Source organism: Macaca fascicularis, chromosome 4 (assembly GCF_037993035.2).
Source record: "Macaca fascicularis isolate 582-1 chromosome 4, T2T-MFA8v1.1".
Classification (NCBI taxonomy): Eukaryota; Metazoa; Chordata; class Mammalia; order Primates; family Cercopithecidae; genus Macaca; species Macaca fascicularis.
In genome coordinates this window covers 75,768,130-75,789,897 of record NC_088378.1, presented here as the reverse complement: position 1 = coordinate 75,789,897, position 21,768 = coordinate 75,768,130, and the positions used below count along the sequence as shown (strand labels likewise).

At 39.5% G+C, this 21,768-nt stretch overlaps 1 protein-coding gene across 4 annotated transcripts in view; it reads left to right on the top strand.

Moving 5' to 3' along the window:
• The first annotated feature begins 1,161 nt into the window (after window positions 1–1,161).
• The window catches only part of LOC102115356 (thiosulfate sulfurtransferase like domain containing 3), a 57,675-nt gene continuing 37,068 nt past the window's right edge, over window positions 1,162–21,768 (top strand). Inside the window, exons 1-4 of one of the 4 annotated variants that reach the window (XR_012433592.1) lie at window positions 1,162–1,260; window positions 1,837–1,922; window positions 11,655–11,814; window positions 13,340–13,665. Coding sequence is in view for 3 of the 4 variants with exons in the window: in XM_045391276.3 (XP_045247211.1) it covers window positions 1,188–1,260; window positions 11,655–11,854 (273 nt within the window). In the remaining variant the exon portion in view is untranslated. Of the gene's footprint in view, window positions 1,261–1,836; window positions 1,923–11,654; window positions 12,001–13,339; window positions 13,666–21,768 lie in introns of those variants that run through there. The other 3 variants (XM_045391278.3, XM_015449050.4, XM_045391276.3) reach the window with 3 other exon arrangements.

Below are 21,768 nucleotides of genomic sequence, written 5' to 3'. Positions count from 1 at the left end.
TCCTGAGCGCAGGTGACTCTCCTGCCTTAGCCTGCTGGTAACTGGGTCTACAGGTTGGTGCCACAGCACCTGGCCAAATATTTTAATTTTTAACTGTAAATCTATTTGCAGTTAAATATAGCTTTTATTATGCTTGGGAACCAACCTGAGAATAAATAAAAAATAAGATAATGAGGAACTTTGTGTGGTAGGCTTAATAATGACCTCCTGCCCCAAAGATGTTCATGTTCTACAAACCCGAAACTTGTGAATATGTTACCTTCACTGGCAAAAGGGACTTCGAAGATGTGATTAAACTAAGTGTCTTGGGATGAGAAGATTATCATGGATTATCTCTGTGGTCTGAATGTAAAGGTCCTTATAAAAGAGAGGCAGCAGAGTCAGAGGAAGAGAGGGAGATGTGGTAACAGAAGCAGGAGTCAGAATCAGGGATTTGAAGCTCAAAGCTGTTGGCTTTGAAGATGGAGAAGGAGGCCATGAGAGCCAAGGAATGCAGGCAACCACTATAAGATAGAAAAGACAAGTCAAGAAATTCTACTCTGGAGCTCAGAAGAAACACAGGCTTGCTGACACTTTGATTTTAGCCAAGTGAGACTTCTAATCTACAGAACTGTAGATAATAAACTTGTGTTGTTTTAAGCCAGTAAATTTGGGGTAATTTGTTACGGTAGCAATAGGAAACTGACACATATTATACAATAGTTGGACATAACTCTGACAAACCTATAGTCAAATATCATCAGTTCGTGGAGGAAAGATGACAACATGACATTATTTTAATGCCTACATCAGTTGAACCAGCTATTAGAGTTAAAACAATTCTTAGAAAAGTTATCCATGTAGTCAGTTTTAAACAAATCCAATGTATGAAAATCATGTTATAAGGTAAATTGGAAAAGTTTATTTACTTTAAATCTTAAATAATGTGTCACATTTTCTGCTTTCTATTTTTAAACTTTGTGTCTCCTACAAAATAATAAAAACAAAAAAAAAGTAAGCATAACCTTTAGTTTCTTTCCAAATGCCTTTAGGTTTTAAAGCAGTAATTACACCTTGCGGCACTACCTGGTTCGGCCGGTGCCTGGCTGGAGGGCGCCGGAGAGCCTGGAGCAGCGCGCCCGGAGGCGGGAGCAGGAGGAGGAAGAGGAGGGGGAGGTGGGCAGTAGCGCGGCGGCCGCCAGTCCGCAATGGTGCCACCCTGGTTGCTGCTCGGGACTGAGCGCAGGGCTGTCCTCGGGTCCGCGAAGGCTGCGCTCTGCGGTGAGCTTGGTGGTCACTGGGAAAAGGGAGAGGGCCTAACTTTGGACTTCAGGCAAGGGTTAACATTGGTGGGGGTGCTCGCTTCTTTAGACTTCCAGTTAAAAGTCAGACCCATCACTCTTGGCACCTGGGAATGTAACACCCACTAGCAGTTCTTGTTCGAAGATCTCGGGCTACCCGAACCTGTGGGCGCCCTGGGGAAGCAGGGACAGAAGTAAACATTGCTCCAGCCACGTCGTGTGGGAGGGCGTTTATATTGGTAGTGGTGCTTGACTGAGCAATACATGAAGGCCAATTTTGCGACTCAGAGGAGTGAGCAAGATAGCCAGTCCCTGCCCGCGAGAGTCTAATGCCGAGCCCAGCCTTGCGAGTTACATTTGTGACCCGCTAGAGAGCAGCGCTCGGCGCTTCATGAAACAGCCACCTAGAACTATAACGTGTTAGAACTATAAAAATACCACCCCTCATTTTACCGATGAGCCAGCAGAAACCAGATAAGTGAAGGTGGTTACCGGAGGCGTTGGGTCTAGAACTCAAAGCGGTCCCTTCTTTTCGCTTTGCATGCCGCCTCTCCAGCACCAACTTTTATCTGTGGATGCAGCTACAGGAACCCAGCATTAACACAGCTTCCCCCCAGCCCCACCTACCTATTTTAACTGTTGGTAAGTCGTCTGTGGTTTAAGAGGTGCTTTTGTATGCAATTTTTTTTTTCTTTTCTTCCTCTCTCTCTCTCTCTTTTTCTTTTGTTTTGTTTTTGTAGAGATGGGGTTTTAGCTGTGTTTCTCAGACTGGTCTCCAACTCCTGGCCTCAAGTGATCCTCCTGCCTCGGCCTCCCACAGTGTTGGAATTACAGGTGTGAGCTACTGCTCCTGGCCTCAGACTGTTTCCTTTCACCTTTATTAAAGAATCATTTGGTGGGGCGCGGTGGCTCTTGCCTGTAATCCTAGCACTGGGAGGCTGAGCTTTTTGAGCTCAGAAGTTCAAGACCAGCCTGGCCAACATGGTGAAACCCTGTCTGTAGAAAAAATTAGCTACTTATGGTGGCACACACCTGTAGTCCCAGCTACTTGAGGGGGCTGAGGCAGGAGAATCACTTGAGCCCAGGAGGTCGAGGCTGCAGTGAGCCGAGATCACATCACTGCACTCCACCCCAGGTGACAAAGTGAGACCCTGTCTTTAAAAAAAAAAAAAAAAAAAAAGAATCATTTATTGAGCTCTGGGACTGGCGTGGTGGCTCACACCTATCATCTCAGCATTTTGGGAGGCCAAGGCAGGAGGACTGCTTGAGCCCAGGGGTTCGAGACCAGCCTTGGCAACATAGTGATACCCCATCTCTACTAAAAATGAAAAAAAGAAACAAAACAAAACAAAACAAAAACCCAGCATGGTAGCACACACATGTAGTCCCGGCTACCGGTGAGACTTAGGTGGGAGAACTTGCTTAAGTCTGGGAGGTCTAGGATTCAGTGAGTCACGACTACTGCACTCCAGCCTGGGCCACAGAGCAAGACCTTGTCTCAAACATGAAAAATCAACCATTTATTGAGCTCCTAAACTGCCAGGCTTCCTGCTGGTGATACGGCTTCTGCAGCTCAGTTCACCCATTTCTAGGGAAGGCAGACACAAGTAATCACCACACACAGCCCAGTCAAGTGACACTGCAATGGAAAGAACAACTGACTCTGAGTTCTAGAAAGTATTAGAAAAAGGTACCTTTTTTATTTAAATAATTATGCTGTAATACAAAAATTAGCCAAGCTCTTGTAGTCCCAGCTACTAAAGAGGCTTAGGTGGAAGGATTACTTGAGCCTGGGAGATCATGCCACTTCACTTCAGTCTGGTCACCAGAGCGAGACCCTGCCTCAAAATAAATAAATATACATATAAAATTATGCTGGTGGTTGGGCACAGTGGCTCACGCCTGTAATCCCAGCACTTTGGGAGGCCGAGGTGGGTGGATCACCTTATGTCAGGAGGTTCGAGACCAGCCTGGCCAACATGGTGAAACCCTACCTCTACTAAAAATACAAAAATTAGCCAGGTGTGGTAGCACGTGCCTGTAATCCCAGTTACTCGAGGGGCTGAGGCAGGAGAATTGCTTGAACCTGGGAGGCAGAGGTTGTAGTGAGCCGAGATCGCACTATTATACTCCAGCCTGGGTGACAGGACAAGATGCCATCTCAAAAAAAAAAAAAAAAAAAATGCTAGTATTAAATGATTCTATCCTCATATTAAAACAAAATGCAACATGTGGCTCCTTTATATATCTTCCCCCTCCCACTCTTCTCCCCAGACATGGCTTGATACACACCCTTCTAAACACTTGTCTATGAATATACATAAATAAAAGTACGTAAAAATACTGTATATACAAATGTGATCTGTGCATACTTTTCTGCAGTTTTTTCTCAGGTATTCAGAAGCCTTCCATGGTGGGAAATGTAACTCTCTTAACTGCCACATATGTTCCACCATTTCACCAGTCACCTATTGATGAACATTTTGATTTCCAATTTTTTTGCTATTATAAAGTTGTTCAGTAATTATCGTTGTACATACCACTTTGCGTATTTGTACAAATATTTTACTAAAATAGATATCTAGATGCGCAATTGTTAGATTAAAGGGGAGGTGGCAAGGGATATTTAACTGGGCCTTAAAGGAGAGTAAGAATGTTTCATGGAGAGATGAGGGAGAAAGATATTTCTTTGAGAATGGGCAGTATGTATAAATCACGAAAGAAAGGCAGAAATAGATATTGATTGATTGCACTGTATATACATTACCTTAAAGCTGATAGGTTTAAATGATAATAATATTCCTATTTTACAAATGAGAAACTAAGTCCTAAAAATTTTAAGTAATTTCTGTAGGGTTACAGGGGTAAGTGGGTAAGCCAGAATGTGAATCTAGGTTTATCTGACTCTAAAATCCCTCCTCTTTTCATTATAAAACTGTATTTAGAGCACACATATACTTTTTTTTTTTTTTTTTTTTTTTTTTGGAGATAGTCTTGCTCTGTTACCCAGGCTGGAGTGCAGTGGCACAATCTCCATTCACTGCAACCTCTGCCTCACGGGTTCAATTCTCCTACCTCAGCCTCCTGAGTAGCTGGGAATACAGGCACGTGCCACCACGCCCAGCTAATTTTTGTATTTTCAGTAGAGACGGGGGTTTCACCATGTTGGTCAGGCTGGTCTCAAACTCCTGACCTCGTGATCCGCCCTCCTCGGCCTCCCGAAGTGCTGGGATTACAGGCGTGAGCCACTACGCCCGACCAGGAGCACACATATACTTTTGATGTAGCTGGAGGATAGGGCAATTGGGGCCTAAGAGGAGAAATGGGGGGAGGAGTGGGTTTGGTAAACTGCTGGTAAGCGGTTGTTGAAAGGCATTAAGGAACATACTAAGGAGCTTGGATTCTATCCTGTGTTGTAATGCCGCAGTGAATATCCAGGTGATATTAGGTTTACTAATGTGGAAACTGTAAAACTGGAGGTTATTCAAAGGTTAGGCTGAAAATGTGAAAATCAGGTGCAGTCTGTATTACTCTTGAAAATCTTTCCTCTAGAGAACCACACATCATCTCTCAGTAAATCCTAAATAGCCAGTTTTTCTTCAGTATAGGAACAGATTAGTGTTTCTTTGAGCACAAGATCAAGTGGTTGATTTGCAAGTGGAGCACATGCTGTACATAAAAACACGCACTGTTGGCTTTAAATAATTAATGTGGAATAGAGGCTCATATCATGAGAGGCTTGGGGGAGCTGAGACTCATCAAACAAATAGGCTTGCTTCAGGCTTTTGCTCACTGAGTGGAAAGGCAAGAAAGCTAGTGTTCACTGGTTATTTCCCCCATCCTCCACCTCCCAATAGGAGCATAATTGAATTATAGAAAGTTAAATATCAGTTAGATGACTACAAGAAAAACATAACTATCTTTGATCCAGTTAAAGAAGTTACTTGCTGTCACTATCTTTCACAGTGGCTAAGAGCCAGAATCTTGAGTTTAACATAAATTATAAAATTACCATAGTTTTCCAGTTCCTAACAATGAGCAGTAATGAGCATTATTAATTCAGCCTGCTGGCTCTTTATATTCTGGGAATTCAGAAAACAGCTAGCTGGATGAGAAATAGTTTGATTCTAGGTTAAGATCTCATCTTATAGACACAGTGAATCAACTTTTCAGATCTGAAGGGGGTGAGGAAACCTGTATTTTTAAGTTTTGTTTATTGTGGTAAAATATGTATAAAATGTGATTTTAACTATTTTGAATGTACAATTCAGTAGCATTAATTATATTCACAGTGTTGTGCAACCACTGACACTTTTTATTTCAGTACCAAAATTTTCATCATCCCAAACAGAAACTCACCATTCCTCCTCCCTACAACTCCTGACAACCTCTAACTTACTTTCTGTCTCTATGAATTTGCCTGTTCTAAATATTTCGTATAAATGGAATCATATAATATTTGTCCTTTTGTGTCTGGCTTCATTCAGCATGTTTTCAGGGTGCATCCGTATTGTAGCACGTGTCAGTACTTCATTCATTTTTATGACTAATATTCCATTTTATGTATACATCACATTTTATTTATCCATAATCTGTTGATGAACACTTGGGTCGTTTCTACCTTTTGGTTATTGTGAATACATATGAGCATTAGTGTACAAGTATTTGTTTGAGTCCCTGTTTTCATTTGAGCATATACATGGGAGTGGAATAGCTGGAAACCTGTTCGTTTAAACCTTTATAGCTATTTGTCCATTTGTATGTTACTTTGCTAGCCATGAAAATGACAGATGAAAATAGAAAAGTATGGCTGGTCTGAAGGTAGTGAGTTACCTCAATTCATTGTCCAGTCAGTTACAGATCGAACTTGTTCTACTCTTTCCTTCCTTTTCACTACTGCACTTGACTAGTCTAAAAAAAAAAAAGAAATAAAAGAGTGTCTATTTTTTATAAGAAGATATGCTTTTTTTGTAACTTACTTTTGGCTTTTCTTAACTACTTAATACATGGAACTGCTGTTCATTTCTTTTGGCCTATGAGCCCTGCAAAAAATTACCAAGGCATTAAGAGCATTGTAAACCCAGAAGGTTTGGGAACCTTAGGTTTATACACAATGTTCAACAACTAGTTTTTTAAATTCAATACTCTTTTGGACAACTTATATTAAATGATGCATATCCCATTGTATAAGTGTACCACTTACAACAGTTGCCTTATTAAACTTCCAGCTTATTGTAGTTTTCCAATGTTACAAAGAATGCTACCCACAAACATAATTACATATATATACACATCTGTATTAACTCATACTAAGATTCCTGTAGGATAGATTCCTAAAACTAAAATTGTGAGGTAAAAAGGATATGCATACTTACAATGTTATTACAGCTAAATTTCCCTTCAAAAGTTTGTAACATTATACACTACCAGCAATGTAGGAAAGTACCCATTTCCTCTTTCCCTCACCAATATTTGATATTATAAATTCTTCTAATTTTTACAAACCTGACAAAATAACAAAATTTTGTTTATATCTTGTATTTCCTTAATTAGTAGTGAGATCGGGCACCTTTTCACATTTTATTGGCTGTTTATATTTCTCATGTCAATTCCATGTTCATATATTTTGACCATTTTTCTATGGGAATTTTTTTCTTTTTCCTAGTTATTTGTATGAACTCTCTTTTATTGACACTAATCTTTTGGTTTTTTTCTATGTCACAAGAATTTTCTTCCTGTTACTTGTATTCAAAGTGTTCATTGTTCTTTTTCCATATATAAATTTAGCATTTTTATGAGATCAAACCTTTATGATTTCTGAGTTTTGTCATGTTTAGAATAGCCTTCCTTTCTTAAGACTGAAATTATCTACTCATGTTTTCTATGAGTACTTTTAGGATATTAGATTTTAGGGCTGGGTGCTGTGGCTCACACCTGTAATCCCAGCCCTTTGGGAGGCCAAGGTGGGCGGATCACGAGGTCAGGAGATTAAGACCATCTTGGCTAACAAGATGAAACCCCATCTCTACTAAAAATACATAAAATTAGCTGGCCATGGTGGCGGGTGCCTGTAGTCCCAGCTACTTGGGAGGCTGAGGCAGGAGAATGGTGTGAACCCGGGAGGTGGAGGTTGCAGTGAGCCGAGATCACACCACTGCACTCCAGCCTGGGCGACAGACAGACTCCATCTCAAAAATAATAATAATAATAATAATATTTTAGGTTTATATTTGGAATTTAAGCATAAGGAATGAGGTAACAGCCTGCTTAGTGTTTTCTCCTACTTAGTTGGCCTGTTTATTGAATATAATGTCATTTCCTTATTAATTTGCAATGTCACTGTTAGCAGATACCAAATTCTCGTATAAAGTATATTGTAAGTCTCTTTTCTGGACTCAGACTTTTAAACCTTTTCTTATACCAGCTCTATACTACTTAAATCAATTTTACTATATTTAATACTTTAAATAAAATTTGAAGCATACCTGTATAATTTACCTTTTTTACTTTTTTTTCTTTTTTTTTTTTTTGAGACAATCTCAGTCTGTCACTTAGGCTGGTGGAGTACAGTGGTACCATCACAGCCCCACTGCAGCCTCCACCTTGTGGGCTCAAACGATCGTCCTGCATCAGCTTCCCTAGTACTGGAACTACAGGCTTGTGCCATCACATCTGGCTAATTTTTTAAAAAGACTTTTAGTAGAGATGGAGTCTCACTGTGTTGCCCAGGCTGTCTCCAACTCCTGGACTCAGGTGATCCTCCCACTTCAGCCTCCCAAAGTGTTGGGATTACAGGCATGAGCCACTGTGCCTGGCCTTATTTACCTTTCTTACAGTGGTCATTTTGTTGTGAAATATGAACATTATTACTTTTTTTGTTATTTTAAAAATCTTTTGGATATTCTTTTTAAAAAATAATTTTAGACCTGTAGAAAAGTTGCAAAAGTAAAACAGTTTCCTTTATTCTTACCAACTTCACATAGTATGAACATCTTACGTAGCGCAATTATTGAAATCAGGAAATTAATATTGATATAATACTGTTAACTAATCTGCAGACTTCAATCTTTCTTGACATTGACACTTTTTAAAAGGGTACTAGTTATTTTGTAGATTTTTTGTCTGAGGCTTTCTTCTAATTAGATTCAGGACATGAATTTTTTTTGCAAGAATACTAAGGAAGTGATATTGTGTGTTCTTCTCAGGGCCTCGTATCAGGAGGCACATGTTGTCAACATGTCTTATTACTAGTGAAGTTATATTTGAATAACTAGTTAAAGTGGTATCTTTCAGGTTTCTCCCTTTGTAATTAGTAAGTATCTCATGGAAAGATATTACCTCATTTCTCATCACACTTTCACCCACTAGATCTGTATCTATCAATGGTTTTTATCTGCAACAATTATTACTGGAGTGTTTGCCTAATGATTTTCTGTTCCCATCATTCCTTCTATATTTATTAGTTGGAAATTCCCGTATAAGGAAGATAATCCCTTCTCCCAATTTATTTATTCAATTATATCCTTATGTCAGTATGGACCCATGGATTTATTTTATTTTATGGGTTCCAATACCATATTATGTTACAATTGTTATGTTACAATATTATATTACAATACCATATTATGTAACAATATGTTGGCACTCTGTATCTGCAGGTTCAACACCAGAGGATTCAAGTCAACTAGAGAGAAAATATTCAGGAAGAAACACCCAAAATAACAATACAACAACAACAACAACAAAACCCCCCCAAAATACAATATAACAACTACTTACGTAGCATTTACATTGTACTAAGGATTATAAGTAAACGAGAAGATTTAAAGTACACAGGAGATGAGCATAACTTATATGCAAATGCTATGCCATTTCATATAAGGGACTTGAGCATCCACAGACTTTGGTATCTAAGGGAGTACTGGAACCAATCCCCTTCAGATACCAGAAGGCGACTATATTTAAGAGATAGAAACAGTGCCAGGCGGGGTGCAGTTGCTCACGCCTGTAATCCCAGCACTTTGGGAGGCTAAGGTGGCAGATCGCAAGGTCAAGAGATCAAGACCATCCTGACCAACATGGTGAAACCCCGTCTCTACTAAAAATACAAAAATTAGCTGGGCATGGTGGCGCGCACCTGTAGTCCCAGCTACTCAGGAGGCTGAGGCAGGAGAATTGCTTGAACCCGAGAGGCAGAGGTTGCAGTGAGCTGAGATTGCACCATTGCACTTCAGCCTGGTGACAGAGCCAGACTCCATCTCAAAAAAAAAAAAAAAAAAAGAAACAGTGCCATTAAGTACTTACAATTGTAGTATAAAGTGTAAGGTCCCCATCTAATCTATGTCTTAATATCTTTGCTTGCAAGGGGAAATGAAATAAAAATTTTCTTAATATTGTAACTTAGATTAAGATTTACAAATTATTTCCATAATTCAGTTACCAGATGCTGAATGTGTATTTACAAGCTCCCACCAATTAAGGGGCTTAGAAAGAGCAGAATATGGAACTGACACAAGGCCAATATCAAACATTCAGGGCAGCACAGGCTGCATCCTGATGCTCACAGTCAGGGGATACATGCATACATGGAAAAACTCCTCTTTTTTGAGATGGAGTTTTGCTGTTGTCGCCCAGGCTGGAGTGCAATGGCACAATCTTGGCTCACTGCAACCTCCACCTCCCAGGTTCAAGCGATTCTCCTGCCTCAGTCTCCCAAGTAGGTGGGATTACAGGCACCTGCCACCACACCTAATTTTTGTAATTTTAGTTGAGACGGGGTTTCACCATGTTGGTCAGGCTGGTCTTGAACTCCTGACCTCAGGTGATCCACCCCCCCCCTTGGCCTCCCAAACTGCTGGGATTACAGGCATGAGCCACCACACCTGGCCGCCTTTTTTTTTTTTTTTTTTTTTTTTTTTGAGATAGGTTCTCACTGTGTCCTCCAGGCTGGAGTGCAGTGACGTGATCTCAGTTCACTGCAACCCCACCTCCCGGGCTGAAGAGATCCTCCTACCTCGGCCTCCCAAAGTGCTGGGATTACAGGCATAAGCCACCATGCCTGGCTGAAAAATTCTTTTCTGTACTCTCACAACACTTTTGATATCAGATGTGTGGGAGATGTGTGGGTTTTCCAAAACCAAGTAATTCTCCAATTCTCTATGGACACTAACTGGATGTTCTAAAATTTTATTTTGAACTAACTACCCAGAGTTAGCACAGACCCCACAGGCTAAGGGTTCAGTCCCACAAGACTGCCCCTACCTCAGATGCCAGTCACAAGTCCAGGCCTCCCACTCTTCTGACCAACTAGCTGTAAATTGGGGGTTCCCTTGACCCCTTCCTTGGGTTTGACACTTTGCTAGAACTGCTCAAAGAAGTCAGAGAAACAAGTTTATTGATTTATTTGAAAGAATATAATAAAAAATACAGATAAACAGCCAGATGAAGAGGTACACAGTGGGAAGTCTAGAAGGGTCCCATGCACAGGAGCTTCTGTCCCTATAGAGTTGGGGCATTTTATCCTCCCAGCACTTAAATGTGTTCACCAACCAGAAGCTCTCTGAACCCCATTAGAGATATTTATGGAAACTTCATCATGTAGTCATCAGTTATTAACTCAGTCTCCAGCTGCTCTTACCTCCTGGAGGATGAGAATGGGGCTGAGTTCCAAGCTCCTAATCACAGTTGGGTCTTTCTGGTGACCAGCCCCCATCCTGAAGCTATCCATGAACCTACCAAGAGTCACTTCATTAGAACAAAAGAATCTATCACCCAGGAAATTCCAAGGGATTTGGGAGCTCTGTGTCAGGAAGTGGAGTACAAAACGAAATACATTAAAACAAAAGATGCTCCCAGCACCCCCCGACCACCATCACTCAGGAAATTATAAGGGTTTTAGGACCTCTTGTATCAGGAACCAGGAGCAGAGACCAAATATATATTTATTATGTCACTGTGCAAAATACATACCTAGAATACATTGTTTATTAAAGCAAAAAAATTGACGATAGTTAACTGACTGGAACAGGGGGGAAATTCGTTTAACCTATTATTTCCAGCTATTAATAGTGATATCACTTTGAAGTTGCCTAAATTGTTTATTTTTTCCAGGTTTGAAGTAAATAATGGGAAACCACCACAATTTTTATACTGCTATTTCTAATGATGTCACTTATAAGGAACTTGAAAACCTGTTGAATTCTAAAAGTATTATGTTAATTGATGTTACAGAGACATGGGGAATTCTGGAGTATCGAAAAATCCCTGGGTCTATCAATATACCATGTAAATGACATGTGTCTTAAATTATTAAAAAACATATAAATAATTTACTATATCTAAAATCTAATTGAAATTCTTAACATTTTCTTTCAGTGGATGAGGTAGGTGAAGCTCTACAGATGAACCCAAGAGACTTCAAAGAGAAGTACAATGAAGTAAAGCCCTCCAAATCTGACCACCTAGTGTTTTCTTGTTTAGCCGGAGTGAGAAGGAAGGCGGCCCTGGACACAGCAGTATCTCTGGGCTTTCACAGGTGTGTAGATGAAGGAAAAAATGGATGCATAAATGTATAATGCAATGTTTCATATATATTACATTTTTATATGTCTAAGAATTTCTTGTAATTATTGTCAGTAAGGCAGGATAGCAAAACTAAGGGCTTCTTGTCATCTTACTCAAAAGCAACACAATCTTTTACATAGGTGGAGTCTAAATTGTATGGTGAATAGCCATGGAATTATTTATCTCTAAATTTCCTATCTTCTGTTATAAAGTACAGAAAATGTTTATAGCGGCCGGGCGCGGTGGATCACGCCTGTAATCCCAGCACTTTGGGAGGCTGAGGCAGGTGGATCACGAGATCAGGAGATCGACACCATCCTGGCCAACGTAGTGAAACCCTGTCACTACTAAAAATACAAAAATTAGCTGGGCATGGTGGTGCACTCCTGTAGTCCCAGCTACTTGGAAGGCTGAGGCAGGAGAATCGCTTGAACCTGGGAAGCAGAGGTTGGAGTGAGCCGAGATCACACCACTGCACTCCAGCCTGGCAACAGAGCGAGACTCTGTCTCAAAAAAAAGTTTATAGCACTATTTGATGTATGTTTTCAGTGCTCAACACTATGCCAGAGGATAGGAAGAATGGGTAACCTATGAATTTTCAGAGAAGAAACAAGGAAATTGAATTTTTGGAATACAAGTTGGCTCTTTCCTTGTGTACATGCAGCCTAGGATAGTGGAATGAGCAAAATAATAAAAATCTAGTCCTGGCACCACTGATTACGGTAAGGGGATTTTTGTATAAGTCAATTAGTTGTTGAATCATTTTCTCATCTGTAAATTGAAAATGGTACTCTCACCTGAGATAATGCATGTTACTTGCCATGGAAATACAAGGGTTGGGATTCTAGGAATTAATTTTTAAGTAGCTTAGTGTCATTCAATAGTATTCTAAAAGACCAGGTTACTTATATTACCTAATCATGTATGACGTTTGTGTTAGTATACCTTCTATTCATCAAAGGGGCTATGAGCTAGACCTGCAGATTAACATGCAGATGTGGCCTTAAAAAAAAAAAATCAATTAATCGGGGATCCAGAGAAGTAGGTGAAATTTGAACAACGCAAATACATTAACAGCTTCTAAAGACTTATAGCAGTGTTATGACCAGCATGGTAGTGATGAAATTTGCAATTTAAAAAATTAAAATTGGGCCGGGTGCGGTGGCTCATACCTATAATCTGAGCACTTTGGGAGGCCGAGGAGGGTGGATCACGACGTCAGGAGATCAAGACCATCCTGCCCAACATAGTGAAACCACCCGTCTCTACTAAAATACAAAAAATCATCTGGGCATGGTGGCGGCAGCCTGTCCCAGCTATTCGGGGCTGAGGCAGGAGAATTGCTTGAATCCGGGAGGCGGAAGTTGCAGTGAGCCGAGATCGCGCCACTGCACTCCAGCCTGGCAACAGCGTGAGACTCTGTCTCAAAAAAAATAAATAAAATAAAAATTTTGATTAATATGGGGATAATCAGAACAGTGGTTGCTGTTCTACAGGGAAGAAGATTAACTGGAAAAGGCAAGGAGGAGCCGGGCACGGTGGCTCAGGCCTGTAATCCCAGCACTTTGGGATGCCTAGGCAGGCAGATCGCTTGAGCTCAGGAGTTCAAAACCAGCCTGGGCAACATGGTGAAACCCAGTCTCTACAAAAAAAATACAAAAAATTAGCCAGCCACGGTGGTGCGTGCCACCACTCAGGGGGCTAAAGCAAGAGGATCACTTGAACCCTGGAAGATCACACCACTGCACTCCAGCTTGGGTGACAGAGTGAGATCCTGTCTCAGAACAACAACAACAACAAAATTGAAAAACAAAAAACAAAAGGCAAGGAGAGAACTTTCTAGGGTGATGGAAATGTTCTGTATCTTGACTGAGGTATTGGTACATAGGTATATACATTTGTCAAAACACACTGAACACTTAAATGTACATTTTTGGTAAGTGATTATACCTCAGTTTAAAAATAATGAGAACAAATGCCTAAATGTAAATGACTCCCACTAGCATGGGTATATTCCTTTGGAGTGTTAAGTCCTACACTTATTAGTGTGCTAATGCACTGGTGGCAAAATAAACCTGTTTTCTCTTGTCTGTGCCTCTTTAGACCCATGTATTTTTAGACTCACTCATGCAGTCATTCTTGTAGTAACTATAAGGACTTGTTTTTTCCTAAATGAGATGGAAGGCCATTGAAGAATCTGGGGTGGGGATGCAATTTGATCACCTTGAACTTCTATTTCTGAAAATGTCAGAAATATATATATTTCTGTCAGTGCATGTGTGTGTATGTACATATATACACACACACACACACACATACACACACACATAGAAGAGCCATAATCTCAGGGAGAAGGAAAATTGTAGACAATGAACCAACATTGAAGTACTGGGCCCATCAAGGAATAGGATTCTGGGTAAATACATCAGGCTTTTAGTTGGAATCCCTGAAAAGCTATGCCCTAGAAGTAGAGGTGAACCAGAAATTCACAACCCCCACAAGAACTCAAAACAAGCTTTGAATCAACTAAATCCCTAACGACTTAAGGTGATCTTCCTAATATCTTAAGGGCCTACCAGAAGTAAATCCTCTCTAGAGAAAGATACCATTATCTAGCTAGAGCAGAGTTGGCAATAATAAATCTTTTAGTGTTGTGGCCAATTAGGTTTCTGTTGCAACTGCTCAACTCTGCTGTTGCAGCACAAAAGCAGCCACAGACAATACATAATGTGACTATTCCAGTAACTCTACTTATGGCCACTTAGGTTTGAATTTTGTTTCATGTGTTGTCAAATATTCTTCATTTGATTATTTTTCAATCATTTAAACATACAGCAAACATTCTTAACTTAAAGCCAGGCAAAAACAGGTAGCAGGTCAAATTTGGTCCATGGGGCATAATTTGTAGATCCCTGAGCTACAGCCACAAATTATCCTTACAGTTTTTCACAAAGAATTTCACCTTACAATTTTCACACACAATTTCAGTATTCTACCAAAAATTACTAAGCACAGCAGTCAATAGGACTTTATGATTGAGAAACAATGGAAAAACATGACAAGAGAAATGGATCCACAGAAGATCTACAGATTGGGAGTTTTCAGACACAGACTTTAAAATAACTGTGATTAATATATTCAGTAACTTTGATTAAACACCCATTAGAAGGTAGACAGGTTTAATGGCAGATTAGACACGCCTGATGACAGGATTAGTGAAAATGGAGAAATCAGAGGTACATGTCTTAATATGGATGACTCTTACAATGTTGAGGGGAAAAAGCAAATTACAGAAACATATACAGTATAGTTTTTTTTTTTTTTGACAAGGTTTTTCACTGTTACCAAGACTGAAATGCAGTGGCAAGATCACAGCTCATTGCAACCTATACCTCCTGGGCTGAAGCAATCCTCCCATCTCACCCTCCAGAGTACCTGGGGCTACAGGCACACACCGCCACACCTGGGTAGTTTTTTCACTTTTTGTAGAGACAGGGTCTCGCTATGTGGCCCAGGTTGGTCTCAAACTCCTAGCCTCAGCTGATCCTACTCTTCTGCCTCCCAAAGCACTGGGATTACAGGCATGAGCCACCATGCCTGGCCAGTATAGTTTTTAAACATATAAAATATTGTATTATTATTTAGGCATATGGACATATATAGTGTACATATAAATAAATTATAAAAATAATAAATATCTAATTCTGAATGGTTTCCAATAGGGGAAGGGAGAGGAACACAATAGGCTTTAACAGTATTGTTGACAATTTTATTTAACATGTTTGGTAGGTAAGCACTTATTTTTACCTTTTGTATGCATGGGACAGGAACTGTTATCCCCACTTGGCTACACCTGAACAAGACTATACAATTATACCTTTGGATTCCTGGTACCCCCCCCCCTTTTTTTTTTTTAAGAAAAAACTTGATAATGTATTCTATTTACCCAAATAAACAAAGGGTTAATAAATTAGAATAATGTTATCTTCTATATTAGCTCAAACTTATAAAGACAATTTTAGTTGTCAGTTATTCTGATATATTTAACAAATTTTATGTGTGTATATATATATGTGTATATATGTGTGTGCATATATGTGTGTGTGTATATATATATTTTTTAGATGGAGTCTCGCTCTGTTACCCAGGCTGGAGTGCACTGGCAGGATCTTGGCTCACTGCAAGTTCCACCTCCCGAATTCACACCATTCTCCTGCCTCAGCCTCCCGAGTAGCTGGGACCACAGGCACCCGCCACCATGCCCAGCTAATTTTTTTTCTATTTTTAGTAGAGATGGGGTTTCACCATGTTAGCCGGGATGGTCTTGATCTCCTGACCTCGTGATCTGCCCACCTTGGCTTCCCAAAGTGCTGGATTACAGGCATGAGCCACCGCACCTGGCTTTTTTTTTTTTTTTTTTTTTGAGACAGGGAGACAGGTTCTCACTCTTTCTCCCAGGCTGGAGTGCAGTGGTGCAATCTCCTCTCACTGCAACCTCTGGCTCTAGACAAATTATACATTTTTTTTTTTTAAAACCAGGTCTCACTCTGTCTCCCGAGTGGAGTGCAGTAGCATCATCACAGCTCACTGCAGCTTGACTTCCTGGGCAGCTCACGTGATTCTCCTGCCTCAGCCTCCTGGGTAGCTAGGACAAAAGGCACATACCACCACACCGAGCTAATTTTTCTAATTTTTGTAGAAGCAGGGTTTCACCATGTTTCCCAGGCTGGTCCCAAACTCCTGGGTTCAAGCAATCACCCTGCCTTGGCCTCCCAAAGTGTTGGGACTACACGCATGAGCCACAGCACCTGGCCTTATGCCAACAAAACTCTTAGGAGTAACACCGTTATTAAGATCTGTAGTATCAGAGACCTCAAAATGTGAATATACAGCATATGATTTAATACATCATTTAATAAATGTCTGTTTATTTGAATAATGGGAGAATATCACTTTTACTTTGATAATATAAGGGTAGATCAAAAGTTTTAGATATGTATGAGAAAAGCCAGATTACATTTTTAAATGCTATATGTACTCTACATCTCTTTCATAATGGAATAGGAGGAAGATGTCCTGAAAAAACTGGCAACAGTGGATAGCCTCAGAGTTCTAAATCAATCAAAGTATCTCAGGTTTCTTTCATTCACATCATCTTTCTTCTCTGCTTATGATCTCAGTGGGGTTTCTTGGATTCTGAGATAATGTGCCCTTTTGCTATCTAGAATGTATATGCCATAGAAATACTGGATAGAGGTAGTAGGATCAGCAGCTAATCTATGAGAAATTTTGTATGATTAGACACAAAAAATTGAATGCTTGTCTTACCATCCAGTAAAAAATATTTTTCAGTGCCCCAAAAAACAGCAATTTATTAATGGAAAAATATAATTTTATCACCACCACTTTTTAATGCTAAAAGTTTCTCTGGGAGCAAAGGATTAAGAAGAAAAAAATAAATTTTAATAAGGTATTATTATTATTATTATTATTTGAGACAGAGTCTGGCTCTGTTGACCAGGCTGGAGTACATTGGCTCGATCTCAGCTCACTGCAACCTCTGCCTCCCGGGCGGGTTCAAGCAATTCTCCTGCCTCAGCCTCCCAAGTAGCTGGGACTACAGGCACATGCTGCCACACCTGGCTAATTTTTTGTATTTTAGTAGAGATAGGGTTTCACTGTGTTGCCCAGGCTGTTCTCGAACTCCTGAGCTCAGGCAATTCGCTTGCCTCAGCCTCCCAAAGTGCTAGTATTATAGGCGTGAACCACCATGCCCGGCCAATAAGGTATTATAATGGCAGAATGTGGTTGAAGTGAATCCAAATAAGCATAATAATTGTTCCTACTTCACAGTAAAGTTTTGAAGATTAAATCAGATAACACGTCAAATATTTAATACTTTGCCACTATTTATTACTGTGTGAATATGTACAATATGATACCTGTTTGTAGGCAGCTGATATTTTGTGTTACTGTTTGCATTAATTTAACATTAATGGGTAAAGATGGCAGGTGAAAACTCCTAAACATATGGGGGCAGGAATGGCAGTGGACTCCTTACTGAAAACAAGAAGATAAAGTGAAACTGAATACTGAACCGTGAGCTAGCTTCTTGCCTTATTTCGTCTCAGAACTGACAGCCCAGCTCCTATTACCTGAGATAAGCTTTCTCTCCAGAAAAATTAACCCACCTGAAGAAAAACCTTTAAAAAACCATGTTGGGGGTGTGAGACATGGCTAAGGAAAATGTTGTGCTGTTCTCTTACCTATAATGAAGCTCACCACTGAAAAGTCCTACCCATGTACACAGAGATGTTCCAGTTAGTTTTCTCTGTCTCTCTCAAATATGAAGGATCCCGAGACAATTACGGCCAAGATTCTAACTTGAAAGACTACGACCAAACCAAACAGCAAAAAGGAACTTAAAGGAAATAGTTTGAATAGCCCTTATCTGAAACAGCTGGGACCAGAAGTGTCTCAAACTTTGAAATATCTGCCTATATATGCGGTATCTTGGGGATGGGATCCAAGTCTAAACAAAATTCAGTTATATTTCATGTATACTTAATACAAATAGCCTGAAGTTAATTTTATACAGTATTTTGAAATAATTGTGTACATGAAACAAAGTTTTGACTGTGACCCATCACATAAAATCAGATAGGGAATTTTCTACTTGTGGCATTATGTTGGCACTCAAGAAGTTTTGGGTTTTGGACAATTTGGATTTCAGATTTTCAGATTATGGATGCTCAACCTGTAGCGTTAATGCAGGGAACAAAGAAAATTTTAAAACAACCAAAAAAACCTAAGTTAATATCCTTAGAATTTTGAGAAGCCATTGCACTCTCCAGAACAAGGTACTACTTAAAAGACTTAGATTACCAGCTAAGTGGAGTGTCTCATGCCTGTAATCCCAGGGCTTTGGGAGATCGAGGTAGGAGGATCACTTGAGGCCAGAAGTTTGAGACCAGCCTGGGAAACACAGTGAGACCCCTATTTTCTCAAAAAATTTAAAAATTAGCTGTGCAGCCATAGTCCTAGCTACTGAGGAGACTGAAGTGGAGGACTGCTTGAACTCAGGAGTTCAAGGTTACAGTGAGCTGTGATGGTGCCACTGCGCTACAACCTGGGTGACAGAGGGAGACCTTATCTATGGTGAAAGAAAAAGACTTGGATTCCCCATATCTTAAATGCAAGAGAAAACAAAGGGAAGTCCCAATATGATCAATTCTATTATGAGAACTATGTTACTTGGACAGTAGTCAGTCCTGACTGAAGGCTGTAGAACTCCAACAAGTCTCCCTGTGATTTGGAGAATAAAAAATGACAAACGATTCTGATGATCAATTAATAGAAGATACAAATGAAGCTGAACAAATTACAACCAAGGCAATTACTACTTGCAGAAATACAAAAATATGATAAAGAAAATGTAATCATGGTATGCTATAGAAGACAATATTATGTATATTTATATATTAGATATGAATTTAACAAAAATTATACAATTAAGTGATGACAGGAGTAGAAGTCCCAGTGTAAGATCAGGTTAGGGAAGGAGAATAGGGGAAGTATGAAAAGCAAAATCATCTTCCATAGCAGGGAGTTAGATAATATTTGTATTAAAAAAAAAAATGAGGGGAGTGTAGGAGGCAATATGGTAATATATTTGGAGGTCAGATGCCCAGATTTTAAAAAATGCTTTATTTATTTTTTAATAAACAGAGACAGAGTCTCGCTTTGTTGCCCAGGCTGGTGTCGAACACCTTGCCTCAATCCTCTTGCCTCAGCCTCCCAAAATGCTGGGATTATAGGCATGAGCCACCACGTCTGATCAAATGCCCAGATACTAAGAATTAGAATCTAATCCAAGCTCTGTCACTTACTTAATCTGTGACTGGGTAAATTACTTAATATTTCTGCTCCAGAGTTTCATCATCTTTAAAATGATTGTTCTAAGAATTTACTTCATAAATGCAGAGAGCTTAGAACATAATTGGCACACTTTTAATAAGTGTTCAAATAAATGTAATTAAAACCTTGTCACTTCGACATGTGGAAGTAAATAGCAGAGAAGTGACTAAAAGTTGAAAGTGGCTGCCTCTGGAGAATGGGAATGAGAGGTAGGGAGAATGGGACAGGGGTCTAACATTGTCTCTATAATGTCTTACAGCAACACTGTCCAACAGAATTTTTTTTTTTTTTTGAGACAGAGTCTTACTCTATTATCCAGGCTGCCCAGGCCAGAGTGCAGTGGCATGATCTCAGCTCACCACAGCCTCTGCCTCCCAGGTTCAAGCAATTCTCCTGCCTCAGCCTCCTGAGTAGCTGGGATTACAGGCACCTGCCACTACGCCTGGCTAATTTTTTTATTTTTTAGTAGAGAGGGGGGTTCACCATGTTGGCCAGGCTGGTCTCGAACTCCTGACCTCAGGTGATCCACCTGCCTCGGTCTCCCAAAGTGCTGGGATTGCAGGCGTGAGCCACTGCACCTGGCCCAATATAATTTTAATGCAAACCATTACATGATTTTAAATCTTACACTTAAAAAATTTAAAAGTAAAGTGAAATTAATTTTAATGTTTTATTTAATCCTATGTATCCAAAATATTTAAAATATGTAATCATTATAAACAAATTAGAGATTTTATATTCGTTTTGTACTATTTGAAACCCAACGTATATTTTTACATTTACAGCACATCTCAATTCACACTAGCCACATTTTAAGCGTTCAATAACCACAAGTGGCTAGTATCTATCACACTGGGCAATGCAACCTATTTGATTTTTAAAAACAATACATATCATCAATGGCTATTAAATCATAGAGAAACCCAGCCATTTTATGTCTCCTGATTAAAAACTACTACTTCATTTGTACAGTGGTCTACCAAAAAAAAAAAAAAAAAAAAAGACAGACAAAAGGAAGCAAGCAAACAAGCAAGCCTGAATCTGATCAAGCCTGTAGATTCAATCACCAATTTACAGAAAATATGGAGGAGAAAATAACACAATAAATGGCATGTCAAGGATGCAATCAGCAAAATCCAGATGGTGAGAGACTCTTAATAGACAAGCAAACCAAAAACAGAAATTTTAAAAATGTGACTGAGAAGGAATTCATGAATTTAAAAAGACATGGCCGGGTGCAGTGGCGCATGCCTGTAATCTCAGCACTTTGGGAGGCTGAAGTGGACAGATCACTTAAGGTCAGGAGTTCCAGACCAGCCAGGCTAACATGGCAAAGCCCTGTCTCTAATAATACAAAAAATCAGCCAGGGGTGCTGGCACGTGCCACAGCTACTCTGGAGGCTGAGGCAGGAGAATCACTTGAACCCAGGAGGCCAAGGTTGCAGTGAGCAAGATTGCGCCACTGCACTCCTGCCTGGGTAACACAGAGAGACTCTGTCTAAAAAAAAATAAATAAAATAAAATAATAAAAAGACAAAAGATTTGTTAATAAATTGTAATGTGTGATCCTTATTTAGATCCCGACTAGAACTCTTTGACAATTTTTATACTTGTGAAATAACTGAAAATCCGATATTATTTTTACTAATTCTTTTTGAGGCACAATAATACCTTCAGTTTTTTAAAAGAACTATTATTTATTAGGAATACATGCTGAAATATTTATGAATTACATGATATCTAGGATTTGCTTCAAAATAACATGGGGGATGGCAAACTGGGGAAAGTGGGTGCAAGTTTAGATGAAATGAAATTGGTCATAAATTGACAACTACTGAAGCTGGATGATAGATACATGGAGGTTCCTTACATTACTTTATTCCTGTATGTTGTTTTAAATTTTCCACAATAAGAGATTGAAAACAAAACTATGAGGCATGGTATTAATTTTAAAAATAAAAACTTAAAAGACTATAGGTCTTACCTAAGCCCAACATTAATTCCTTCA